Genomic DNA, 13843 nt, shown 5'->3' on the forward strand with positions numbered 1-13843 from the left:
TAGTATAGATTTAAGTGGCGGAATCAGGGGAGGGGACTGCCCAGGCCCTCTCTCCTAAATTCTGCAAAATAAAAAAAAATGGAGAAAAAAAGGAAACTGTATTCAAATTTAAGTCTTACAATGGCATTTCTGGCCATCTATTCACTTTTTTCATTATCGACAATTCACTTTTTATCATCGACGATTCACATTTTTCATCATTGCACTTTTCATAATCGACGATTTAATTTTTATCATCGACGATTCACTTTTTTCATTATCGACAATTCACTTTATCATTGACGATTCACTTTTTTTTTTATCATTGACAGTTCACTTTCATAATCGTCGATTCACTTTTTATCATCGAAGATTCACTTTTTTCATCATCGTTCGACGTTTCACATTTCATCATCGACAATTTAATTTTTTCATCATAGTCGATTCACTTATTATCATCAAATTGTTGCTTGAACGGCGTTCCATAGAAATCGATTCATGCTTTGGGATAAAGTGCAGGTAGATAATTTTGATAAAATCCATATAATTTTAAAATTCAACAATTGTTTATAATGTTTTCATAAATTTTATAAAATAAAATTCAGTCAAATACTGTATTTACATAGGCCTATTTCCCATGGAATCTGCCAACACGTTCTTTAAAACGTATATAGAATGTATATAGAATTTTAATATAAACCCCCAATTACGATGTAAAAAATAATTAATTCCATAAGAAATCAATAAGAAATTATAATTCTATAGAAATTGTATATTATTCATTCTATATATTTAACTGTATAATTTCTAAAGACTTTATAAGCAATTTTATCGAAAATCTTTCAAAATTACATAGAAAATATGAATAAAACGAGAATTCTATAGGATTTTTCTGAAAGAAAAATTGAAATTTTATAGACACTATATTTAAAAAATCTGAAGAGAAAATATATATAATCTAGAAATTGTATAGAATTTCTATAAAAAGTATATACATTTTTTTTCTAAGTAATTATCTATAGAATTATATTTCTATAGCACTATCTCTATAGAGCATGGATGGGTCATATATAGAGAAAAAAAATCTTGGGTCATTTTTCTATAGAATTATATTTCTATAGAACTATCACTATAGAGAATGCATAGGTTTTACATAGAGAAATTATTCTTGGATAGAAATGGGTGGATCCTTATAAATCGACTTTGTTTTTCCTTTAAAAAGAATAGTAAACATTTTTATAGGTCAATTTCCATTACAAATATGTGATGTTAAATATAAAACGAAAATGTATATGGTAAGGCCTAGCGTCTAAAATAGACAGTCGTTGTAGGTTAAGATATCAGATTTCAGGGTTTAAATAAACGACTGACCGAAAAACCGATTTCATTCATATGGGAACAACACACCATTTTTTTTTGGGCATAAAAGTTCGGTAATTTATTAATCCTACAAATGATACTGACACGCTATTCATCAGAGAGAATATCAGTGTGAATCATGGACTATAATCATGGAGGTTATAAGTGTTTTTGTTTATTTCTCTTTCTTTGAGATTCACAACGTTATACTGTTTTGAACAGAAGCCCAAACCGTTGCTATCTTTTAAAAGAACCCCGAGATTACTTTTTACAAACAAAATAGGAAGATATTTTCGTGATGGCCTTGTTCTTGGGTCTGTTGTTTCTTTTCGAGGTTTTACGGTACAGTACCTCATTTGCGCGCCATACATTAGCGCTCCATACCCGCCTTCAGTGTGCACAAAACAGCAACCAAACTTGGCTGAAAAAATGGCCAAGCTGGTTAATATTGAAAACTATATTGGGGGTGAATTCATTGCTTGCAATTCACATCTAGATAGTTTTGACCCTTCGACTGGCAAAGTATGGGCTCGTATTCCAGACAGCAGTAGTAATGAAGTGGACCTGGCTGTGGCCGCCGCAAAGAATGCATTTCCAAGGTAGCCTCTAGGCCTAGCTGTAGCTGGCCTACCACCACCACCACCCGAGCTAGCATAGGCCTAATGCGCTAGCGCTTTCTTATTAATTAGGGCCTAGCTAGGCCTACTCTCCTGTAATATGCCACTGCCTGTACACTTTGGAGGACGTCCTTCCTAAAAAGCCTCCTCGATTTTAGTTTTATTTGAAAATCAACAAGAGATGAAGTTACAACAATTTCAAAGATGCAAATAAATAAACAAAGTTTTGGACATGAGAGTTGCTGAAATACTGTGTCCAAAGTAACCAAAACACAAAACCTTTTCCTTTAATTATAGAAAATTTACTTATACTTAAATTTACTTTTTACTAGTTGGTCTGCTACAACAGCTAATGAGAGATGCACAATCCTAAACAAGATTGCAGATTTGATTGAAGCGAATCTAGAGAAGCTAGCCCAAGCAGAGTCGCAGGATCAAGGCAAACCAGTCTCTTTGGCCAGGGCTGTAGACATTCCAAGAGCAGTGCATAATTTCCGATTCTTCGCAACAGCATTCCTACATACTTACAACAAGTAGGATGTAATCTTTTTATCTATAAAAAATAAAAAGAATAACATGTTTTAAAAGAAATAAAAATTTAGCTAACGTATACGAAAATAGCCCTTTTATCATGAAAAAAAATCATTTAATATAACAAACATTGAAAAGAAGTCAATAAGATTAAAAATTAACTAGACAAATATGAAAATATTACTTACTCTTCTTTTTGTATGTACGCTTTACTATGTTTTTAAAAGATATTGGATATGTATTATGTTCATGTTGATACCTGTAACCAGTATCTAAGTATGTATGTATTTGAAATGCTCTATGTAAGTTGTGATTTAATGAATATTAGGGAGTTGAGGGGCCTTTACAGAATTTTAATCCAGGATCCTGAGATTGGAAGATGTGTATCTTCTTAACCATCAAGCCCCAGTTATGTACATTATTTAATAAATGTAAATATTATTAATTTTTACTAATTTATAATCTTGTCTTTTACTTTACTGTATTCCCAGGTCCACTGTCTTGGAGAAATCAGACGCAGTTAATTACACGACTCGTTCACCTATTGGGGTGGCTGGCCTAATCTGCCCATGGAACCTTCCACTTTACCTTTTGACGTTCAAGGTGGCACCTTGTATTGCTGCTGGTAACACATGTGTCTGCAAACCAAGTGAATTCACCTCTGTTACATCTTGGATGCTTGCCAAATTATTTAACGAAGCAGGTGTGTGGTGATGGGTTTGTGTGTCTTGACCTCATTTAATCCCTCCCCCAACATATCATTGTTCATATCATGAACTAACACAATGAAAGTATAGTGTATTAGTTCATGAAAGCAAAATACACTCTGTTGTTCTTACAGACTTTTTGTGTTGTAAATACAAAAATGTTTGACAACAAATATGTGCTTGTTTTTTTTTGCTTTTTTTTTTCACGAACTAACACAATGTACTTTGATTGTGCTAGTTTGTGAAGTGAGCGATGATATTTTTTTTAGTGTCTTTTTAACATCACATGACAATAACAGGCCTTTCTTTTGGCTTATTCAACTATTTATGATTTATAAGCTATATTTTACTTTATAATAATAAGTTTGGTGTAACGTGAATATTGACTTGGTTCATCCAGTCTTAAAAAAACATACTTAACGAGTTCTACCATTAGTTTGTATCTGTACAGCTTCATATCCGTAATATCAATTTGCATAGAGACATTAAGCCCTGTCTAGACACCAGCAGAGGGAATGGGACTTAAGCCCCAATCAGACAGGTCAAGCCCAACCGGCCAGAGATCGTCGGGCATTCAGACCAACAAAAAAAAAATAGGCCTATGAAATGAAATGTGTGTTTATTGAGTTGAGTTTGAAAGTAGTAACAATTGTATTTTATCAACTTTACATTTAAAGGTATTTTTCAAGCCTGAGAGTGCCATTTTCAGCCATCCAGAAGTACCTATTTAAAAAAAAATCTCATCAATCGCACAATCCTCCCCCGCCTAAGTCCTACGGGCCTTTAATGGTGGTGCTTGCCAAAGTTATCCATATTTCAATCAGCCCTTCCCCCCCCCCCCCTTGTCGGACAGCTTAGCACTCCCCAGAAAATATATCCTACAGCCACCGTGTCCAAAATATTAAATTTTATTTGACAAAAACATGCGACTATAAAATATATGCACATCATGACTATATATGGACATAAAACAGTTTTTTGTCAAGGAAAATTTTATAGTGTAGGCAGAGCTTTAGTATTTTGTGATATAAGAAGTGCATGGCCTTTAATGTTGCAGTGTTGTTTTTATTTGTAGGCCTACCACCAGGTGTTGTGAACTTTGTTTATGGGACCGGACCTAAAGCAGGAGAAGCCCTTGTTAGTCACCCAGATGTTCCCATTATCTCGTTCACAGGTGGCACCATGACAGCCCAAAAGATCATCGAAGCAAGTGCACCATATTGCAAGAAGCTTTCGTTAGAGGTATCATATGCATAAAGAATTGAAGATGAAAACCAGTTATTATTGATATGACAGGCTATCAATGCTCAACACCTATTACATTTTCGTTGTTTGAACAAATAGTTGTTTGTTTAAAAAAAAAAAACAGATGTGATCTTGTGTGACCATTGGAATGTTTTTACACTTTTGGTCTTAGTTGAGCAATACACTTCAATTTTGGAGAGATCAATTTGTGACATGTATGAGTCTATCTCAATCTCTGGCTTCCTCTCCTGTGCCCTCCCATCACTGAACCTTGAATTATAATCTTACAAGGTTCTCTCCCAAGTCCTGCACATATAGTCAAATTATCACAGCAGTGGTGGATTCAAGGAGGGGCCCAACCGGCCTGCCCCCCCTCCCCTAAATTTGTCAAAATTTTTTAAAAATTGCGAAAAGAAGAAAATTATACTCAAATTTTGAGTCTAAGGTGCCATTTCCAGCCTCTAGAGTTGCCATAGTCATAAATTTTCTTCCCTCAGCTCCAACCATGGTGGGGCTGAGGTATTATAGACCCTCCTTCTATGAAAGTCCCTCTCTGGGCTTCCCTCACCCCCCTCCCCCATTTCAAATTCCTAGATCTGCCACTGCATAGCTTCATTTAATGATATTACACAAGCTTCTTTTTTTCTTTGATGGAAATCAAGGTGTTAACAATTCTTGCCTAGCAGTGCGCACATTCATATTTAATTATGTTCTATCATTGTAAGTCTGAACCAAAGTGTAAACAATTAAAAAATATGCCTTCATAATCAACTAAAGCTTGGTAGATTTTAAATACATCAGACTATTAATCCTGCTCCCATTATTTTATTTTTATTTTATTCATTCAAAAACCAACAGCAATGAATACTGCTACTAACATTTTTTATAAACAATATATAAAATATGAATACTGTAAACAAATAGATATCATCTCAGCAACATAAATAAAGCAACACATACAAAAAAAAAAAACAAAAAAAAAACAATCATTATGCTATGGAATCCTGATATTGATAAAATGAAGATTATGCATTATCTTAAAAAATCAGCGCCAGCTATCTCTAATATAAAAGTCGTCTGTGAACATACAATACATGTTTTCAAGATGATAAATTAAGTGTGTTTTTTTTTTATTTAAGCTTGGAGGGAAGAATCCTGCAATTGTGTTTTCTGATGCAGATCTTGACAAGTGCATCAATCGTGCAGTTCAGTCTAGCTTCGCCAACCAAGGGGAGATTTGTCTCTGCAGCAGTAGGATCTATGTCCAGGACTCAAATTGAGTCATATTATTTTCATGAAACTAGAAGAAATTAAATAGTTTTTAACTAATTGATTCAGTCATTCATTAAATTATTATTCTTATTACAGGGAATATTTGGCATTCACTCATTGATTTCAAATGAAGACAATGGATTGATTGATTGATTGATTATATTATAATAATAATAGATTTATTTATTTTTTAAAAAGTGTTGTTCTCTCAACAGTCCTTGAATGTCTTATACTAATATGTCTTAAGTCAATATGTCTATTGTCTTATTATGAGGTTGATTGGTCAATGTATGTGAATCATCAGGTTGATAGATAAGTTGAATGACTGATTAATTGATGAAATGTTTAAATTGATTGATTGATTGTTAAATTGATAATAATAATAATATTTATAATAATAATAATAATAATAATAATAATAATAATAATAATGATAATTATAATAATAATAAAATTTATTTGGAAAAGTAAAGAACAATTTTCCAGGAGCAAGGAATATGTTCAGTATAAACCCAATTAGAAAACTTCTCTTACTTGTCAGCTCTTCCATTAAATAAGATAAATTGGCCAATAAATGAGATAAATTGACATTTAAAAAAAATAAATAAATAAATCTATTAATAATAAGAATATATTAATAATATATATATATATATATAAAATATATAATAATTAAATATATTAATAATAATAATTATTATTTATATATTATTTATTAATAATTATAAGAGTTGCTTCTCCTAACTGCTTCTCCTAACATTTAGATATAAATAAATTAATTCCCACGCCTTAAATCTTTTACTTGGAAACCCTCTGGTAAAATGTTAAAATCACAAACCTGTAAAACAAATACTGTAGTATCTCAACTAATTCGTACCACTATTCATTAGATTCCATATCAGAATATCAATTAAGTTTGAGGGCTTAATAACAATTATATTGTTGTTCATTGTTTTGTATTAATCTTCCACTCTGTTTTTGCAGTGTGATGTACTGATTTTCCGAGGACACAAATAGAGAAATCTTAATCTTGAATAACTTTACTTATTGCATTGACTGATAAAATGATTATTCAGATACTTTTTATGTTCCACCTTTACCTTAAATGCAAAGTTGATTTTGGTCAATTTATCTCTTTAATGAATTGTAATTCTTCATTATTTATCAATCAGAATATTGTTTTATTTATTATATTTATCAATCAGTTACTTCATTTCTTGTTTGTTTGATTGAATATTTGATTGCTTTATTGATTGGTTCTTGCAGGAAAATTGTAGTAGGCAATCCAAAAGACTCGGCAACTACTATGGGAGCATTGATCAGTGAGGATCATTGTGCTAAGGTCAGGGGTTACGTGCGTATAGCAAAAGAAGATGGAGGCAAAATATTAATTGGCGATACTGTAGATGAGCTGACATTACCTAAAGAAAATGAACAGGTACATAAAGCTCAGTAAAAACTATCAGTTTTCATGTGATTTGTGTGATGTGCCCATATTTTGTAACCATAATGTTTGATAGCGTGGACAGAGCCTTAAGATTAGGCTGAAAAAAATGTCGGATTGCCCAAGCATAGTGGCATTTAGAAAGAGGTTGGTCAGTCAGCGTTTAATTTTTTGCGCCAGACGAAATATATTGATATCGCCATTATTAAAATGATTTTCCACCAGGCTGATATCTATATTACTGTATTAAAAATTACTTTTATTCAATAAACATATGGAACACATTACAACAAGGGAAACATTCAGAAAACTCCTTAAGATAACATTCAAAATAAATGACAAGGGAGGTGACAGCTAGAGCCCAAACAGATTACAGAGGAAAGAAGACAGGAGAAGAAGTGAACGAGGCGACAAAACGTTACAGACAAGGATAGAAAAAAAATACAAAAAAAATATTGCGCAGTACTGTAAAAATTGATTAATTTTTGAAAATATAAAAATTAAAATTGCGATTGAAAATAATTGGATGAAAAATGGAAAAGACTTAATGAAATATTGCACTTAAAAAAAAAATGTTTTAAAGGAGGGGGCTCTAACATTAAGTAGATCTACTGTATAATTTTATTACATTTTTATTGTTTTCACTGAATGATGAATATTTTGTGTTATTCTATATAATCATATGCATGTTGTCTTGTATGCCAGCTATGTTCTTGATGGGTATTTAAAAGCATGTTTCATTTTTAAAATACTTCTTAGGGCTACTTCATGTTGCCAACCATCATTACAGGCTTAGATGACCAGTCAAGATGCATGCAGGAAGAGATCTTTGGGCCTGTAGTTTGTATCCAGTCATTCGCAACTGAGAAGGAGGTGAGTTTTGCGTTTGGTGTCTGCTTTGTCTTTTTATGATTTTTTCCCCCAGTAAATCATGGGTATTAAAACATACGACCTCTAAATGTAAATAATACTGTAACTTCTGAGGTATTGTTGCAGTGCAACAGTGGTTGTCAGGTCGTCAATAGCTAAACTTGATACCAACGTCATAGACTTATCCCCGGCAGTAGTTTAATCACCATAAATATCCTGGGCATACCTTAAATTCTGGAAAACAAAATTAATGTACGGTAGTTTCATAGTATTTCACAAAATTAATCTAGTTCACAATTAGTCTAGTTTCATAATTTTTGAAAGCAAAATTAATCTAGTGTCATAGTGTTTTTTTTTGCTAAACCAATTAAATACATTTTGCTTACTTGGTACCTTTTGGCAGATAATAAAAAATATAATTTGTTTGAGATAAGGGAGAAAAAAGCAATTTAGGAAAGTGTTTGAATATTCCTAATATCTCAAACTCTAGAACCTGAGATATGCCTCTGCACAAGGGTACCTCGACACTTTGCATCTGTAAATGACAAATCAAATTGATCAGTAGTCTAAAAAAGTTACATGGATGATCAAAATTTTAACAGTGCTGGATGAAACTTTGCTCAGTGTCTAAGTTCCAGTATTTTATTTACTTTTCTTTAATCCTATAAATAAAGTCAGTTAAAAAGCATTCACAAGTTGACTTCAAAATATTGTACATACCATGCTTAAGGGTAGGTATTCGGCCTTTAGAGAAAGTTGAATGTCCTGGCTAGTTGTCAGTGGTACCAGAATAACTAATTTAAATATGAAATCTAAATTTGAATAGTATATGTGTCTATTATATGATATCAATTGTTTGTAGTTTGTAAGAATGATGAACTGCAAATGTGTGTGAGATTTATGGTGAATAGATTAAAATAACCAAGTGGTTGTGAAATGAAACAGTTAAGTAAATAATATTGGTGAATGTTTTGAGTTGGAAAAAAAATTATGTTTCTTGAAATAACCTAACAATTGTGGAGCACTATAAATAATACTATAGAACCTTTTAATTAAAGAAAACATGGAACATTTAGAACACACATAAGCTATAGTCAAGCGATAATCTGTGTCCTCAAGGTCAGAAATCAAGTTATACAATATATACTTAACATTTTATGTTCATTTTATTGTAGTTTTGTTTAGAATATGCATGATCTATTTTCAGTTTCTGATGAATTCTTTACATTGTTAGCTCTCTTTATGTGAGGTTCAATGTAATGTGTGTTAAGTATGTTTGGTTATATAATACTAATAATATATATTTTGCAACACCCTTCCAGGAATTAGAGTTGTTGTAGGCTGTTTATGGTTCCTTCTCTCCGATCAATTGTTAAGTTTATTTGGCTTCAATTTAATTGCGGATGTGGTTGGTATCGTATTCTTCACAAGGAATGCGACACCCACTTCTGGAAGGAGTTATTGTAGGTTGTAGACAAAGAACCCTTCTAATCTTCTTTCTTTTTAATTTTTATTTATAGCGAAGTGAGTGATATGTACACTACAACAAATTGTGTATGTTCGTATGATGATTTGTTTGTTTTTAGGCTAAAAAATTAAATGGGCATTACAATGAAGGGTTACTTCATACCTAATTAAACAATATTTATACATTTTATAAAGAGTACATCTGACTGACTACCAAAATAGCAATTTTAATCTGATAACTATAATATTTGTAGGCCATTGATAGAGCCAATGGAGTGAAGTATGGCCTATCAGCAAGTGTGTGGACAACAGATGTAGGAAAAACACATCGTGTAGCCCAGAAATTGCAGGTAATTCTACTATTTTAAAATTGTGATGTTTTGTACCGTGTACAGGTACTCTCCAATTTGAAACCCCTCTAATGAGAGCCTAATCTAAAGTGTCAAGTAACAATATTCAATCTTTTAACACAAATCTATTTATTTAGAAAAGTCTTAAAGCACACACTTCTAAAGTAGATTTTTCTGGAACAGGTGGGACAGCTCTTTACAATGTTTAATTACATCACTATTACTGGCAACGTTAATTACAGGCATTGATCAGGCCAGTGACGTTTCTTATGTTGGTTGATTCAGAATTGTGTTTTAGTACTTTATAACTGAAAATGTCCATTAGTTAAAAAAATTATTACCTTTGAAATTAATTATTTAGGTTGGCATGTATACAGTATATTATTTTCAGTTGAGTTCACCTTTCAATATTTGCAATCAATTAACTCCAAACTTAAATACAGTATCAGTCAAGACAACTAACTCAGTTCACTGATTAATTTTCTCTGGTGGCTTTTTAAATGGAATGTGATAGTTTTTGATGCTCATCTGTACCTCATATTTAATGAACTGATTAATCGATCAATTTAAAAATAACTTCATTTTTTCATATTTTCCATCTCTCTGTGTTATTGACGTACTCTATGTTTGTTAAGCTAGTACCCTGCAACAATTCTATTCTAGATATTCCTTGTTCATATTTTCTGTTCATCCCTTCTGTTTTCAATCTATGATAATTTCATTTTTTCGTATTTCAAAAATCCAAAATATGAATAAAAATTATTATACATTTCAAGTAAATATAATGTTATGGCATAGAACTGTAGCTTGGGGGTAGAGCGCTTCCTTTCCAATCCAGCAGTTCTCTATGGCGAGACACTAACAGGAAAACGAAATAAATAAAAGTTAATGTCTTGTAAGTAAATGTTGGTAGTGATAGATTGATTAAATTTAATCATTGAAACCCTATTAAATGGTCATGTTTTATTTCAAATATCAAAAATATGCAGTACAAAGTATTATTGATATCTAATGTCAGTCATCACAACATCCAGAGGGTTGATTGATTGCTTGATTGACATTTAATCCGCTTTATATTGTGGCGTATACAGTAATTTTAAAATATTAATGTACATAAATTAATATTTATTCAGTTAAGATCAGTCTACCAGCTAAGTAACAAAATATTGATTGGTAGGTTTGTGTTACATTGTCAATGAATAAGAATACAGAATTTTTGTATACTTTTTTCCACTCATGAAGGGATCAAGCCAAGCCTGCAGCCCCATGAATTTATGTCCGCTGCAATGCACCATCAGTAGTTAGACATTATTGAATGTAAAATGTAAAGAGAACCTCAGAAAATTTAAAGGATGAAGAATGAAAATAATTAATTCTATATGTCAACAGATCTCATATGGCTTGTTGTCTGTGATCATTTTTTTCCTAATATAGAAAGTCATACAATAGAATGTGCCATAATAATGACTGTGTAGGTATAATTTGTTACAAGTTGGCAACAAGGGGAATTCTCATCACCAGCTCTTGCCTCACATGAAATGGACTGTTGAGTGCCAAATTTGATCAAACAAAAACCAGCTTAAAAATTGTATTTTCAAGCTGGACCGTCACTGAAAGATTCAATTGCAATATGTTTGATATCTTAAAAAAAGTCTATTTATCTATCGAATGATGTATATGATGACACTTTATATTAATTTTGTGACAAGAATATTGCCAAAAAAATATATTTTTTATTAATTTTTTGGCAAAATTTAATAATACATGTTTTATTAAATAAATACGAAAAATACTAAGCTAACAACCTTTTCATATGATACTTTCTCAAAAACTGACCATATACAAATGAAACATCTACAAAAAATTATCCATTTTGTATTTCTGATTTATAGTTTGTGAAAGTCATCTCACAAAAATGTCAAATTTTACACATTTTTTAAACCAAAACTGTATTTTGAAGCTAGTACGTTGCTACTGTAAAAGATTCAATCTGAATATATTTGGTATCATACGACTGGCTATGAAAAAGTATCTATCAAGTGATGTGTGTATGATGACACATTACACTATGTTAATGTTGTGACTCAAAAATTACTGTGTCTGTTAAATCGTCTAAAATTTAATGGAGTTAGGGTAGAAGATATTGTTTATAACAATGGACACATTTTCAATGATTCATAGATTCAAGAGATTAAAGGTTGATTTAATTTAAATTTCTATTCAGACTAAAAATATGAAGACTTTTGAGAGGCCTTCTAGGGGGCCTAGGCCTGTCGCTCTCGAGACTTGCCACATCCAGAGTGGTCGCTGTTGATTTGGGGTCATATTCAGCTTACCAAGTCATTTTGTTGCAATTTCTGTATGAAATAATTAAACTGTTAGACAAACTTAAATTGCTGAATTGTAGAATAAGATGTTTCTTTTGACTACGATGGCCAATGAGTCACAAGAACGTTATTCGTATGACTCTCTAATCTAGGGCTAGGCCCGTGCTCACGCGAAGATGCTATGCAAAAATGTTCAAATTTTCCATTTGTTTCTTTTCACTACATTTCGAATCTAGCGGGTCAATACTGTGACGTTTATTAAAGAAATATTTACCAAGGTTTTTTGATAAGGTATTTTAAGATACAATATACAAATAAATAAGTTTGAGGAGTTTCAAGACAAGACTGTCAAAATTTACTGAAGCGGAGGCATATTATTGTGTGAAAAACTGCCACTTAGCTGTTGATTTGATAATATAATGGCTTCGGTTTGGTGACTATTTTGGTCTATTGAATCTTTCAGTGACGGACCAGCTTTAAAATACAATTTTTGGGTAAAAAACATGTAAAATTTATAAATTTTTTGATCAAATTTGGATCTAAAATCCAAAATTCAGCATGGCAACATCCCATTCCGTGTCTAGGCCTAGTGATGAGAATTTATCAGTTTTCAAGAAAGTATCAGTTTTTAGTTTAGTATCTCTCATAAATAAAACACATATTTATAAATTTAGCAAAAAAAGTCATAACAGTTAAAGTTTTTTGGTACTTTTCGGGTCACAACATTGACACAATACAGTATGTCACCATACACATCATTTGATAGATAATTTTAACAGCTTTTGTATGATACCAAATATATTCAAATTGAATCTTTTGGTAAAGTACCAGCTTTAAAATACCATTTTGGGGTAAAAAAGTGTAAAATGTGCAATTTTTGTGGGAGATAACCTTTGACATACTATATCTCCGAAATACAAAATGAAAAATGTCTGAAATTTTTCGTATGATACCAAATATATTCAAATTGAATCTTCCATTGATGCTAGCTTCAAAATACGATTTTTGGGTAAAAACCTATAAAATTTGTCATTTTTTGGTAAATTTTGGCATTTCAATCCAAATGCAGCATGGCAACACCCTATTCCATGTGAGGCAAGAGCTGGTGATTAGGGTTGACCTTTTTTACCAGCTTGTAACAAATTATGCCTACGAAAAAATAGCTTTTGAGCACTTTCAATCTGATGGCCACCAATCTATTATTGGTATTCGTGTATTCTTCAGATTTTCCAATAAGGTGAGGATAGTGAGGAACAGTGCAGGGTTGCCTTTCAAATATCACATTCCACTCCAATGTTTAACCAGTTTAATTTTTTCGAACTTGCATCACAAGAATTTGTTTAAGGCTTGCCATTCCAAACCCAGCATCAAAATGACCACAAAATGAAAATTGACTTTTTAATATACAAGTACAGTATTCTTATTCTCCACATTATAAGCTTTAAAATGATGGATCATATACTGGTTATTGTCAAAGTTATGGGTAACAATATTATGGGTTCTCTGTACTAATAGGTGAGACTTTTTTGTACCTTCATATCAAACCCTCTGATTACCAAAAATGGTGATTTTGAATAAAAATTTTGGCGAGTTACCGCACCATCTGCCATGAAAAAATAGTAATTTCATAATAAAATAAAATTTAATTTTTATTACGCCCTCCACTCCACTGAAA

At 31.7% G+C, this 13843-nt stretch overlaps 1 protein-coding gene across 1 annotated transcript in view; it reads left to right on the forward strand.

The window, feature by feature from the left end:
- Positions 1 to 1265: 1265 nt before the first annotated feature.
- LOC117105978 (2-aminomuconic semialdehyde dehydrogenase-like) overlaps positions 1266 to 13843 on the forward strand; it is a 17191-nt gene continuing 4613 nt past the window's right edge. Inside the window, 9 exon segments of the mRNA XM_033247282.1 lie at positions 1266 to 1274; positions 1561 to 1937; positions 2288 to 2488; positions 2978 to 3189; positions 4269 to 4435; positions 5578 to 5732; positions 6920 to 7148; positions 7914 to 8027; positions 9746 to 9841. Of these exon segments, the coding sequence (XP_033103173.1) occupies positions 1266 to 1274; positions 1561 to 1937; positions 2288 to 2488; positions 2978 to 3189; positions 4269 to 4435; positions 5578 to 5732; positions 6920 to 7148; positions 7914 to 8027; positions 9746 to 9841 (1560 nt within the window).

This window comes from Anneissia japonica, unplaced genomic scaffold (assembly GCF_011630105.1).
Source record: "Anneissia japonica isolate Jap-2015-1 unplaced genomic scaffold, ASM1163010v1 scaffold284860_len1800451_cov186, whole genome shotgun sequence".
In the NCBI taxonomy this organism is placed as follows: Eukaryota; Metazoa; Echinodermata; class Crinoidea; order Comatulida; family Comatulidae; genus Anneissia; species Anneissia japonica.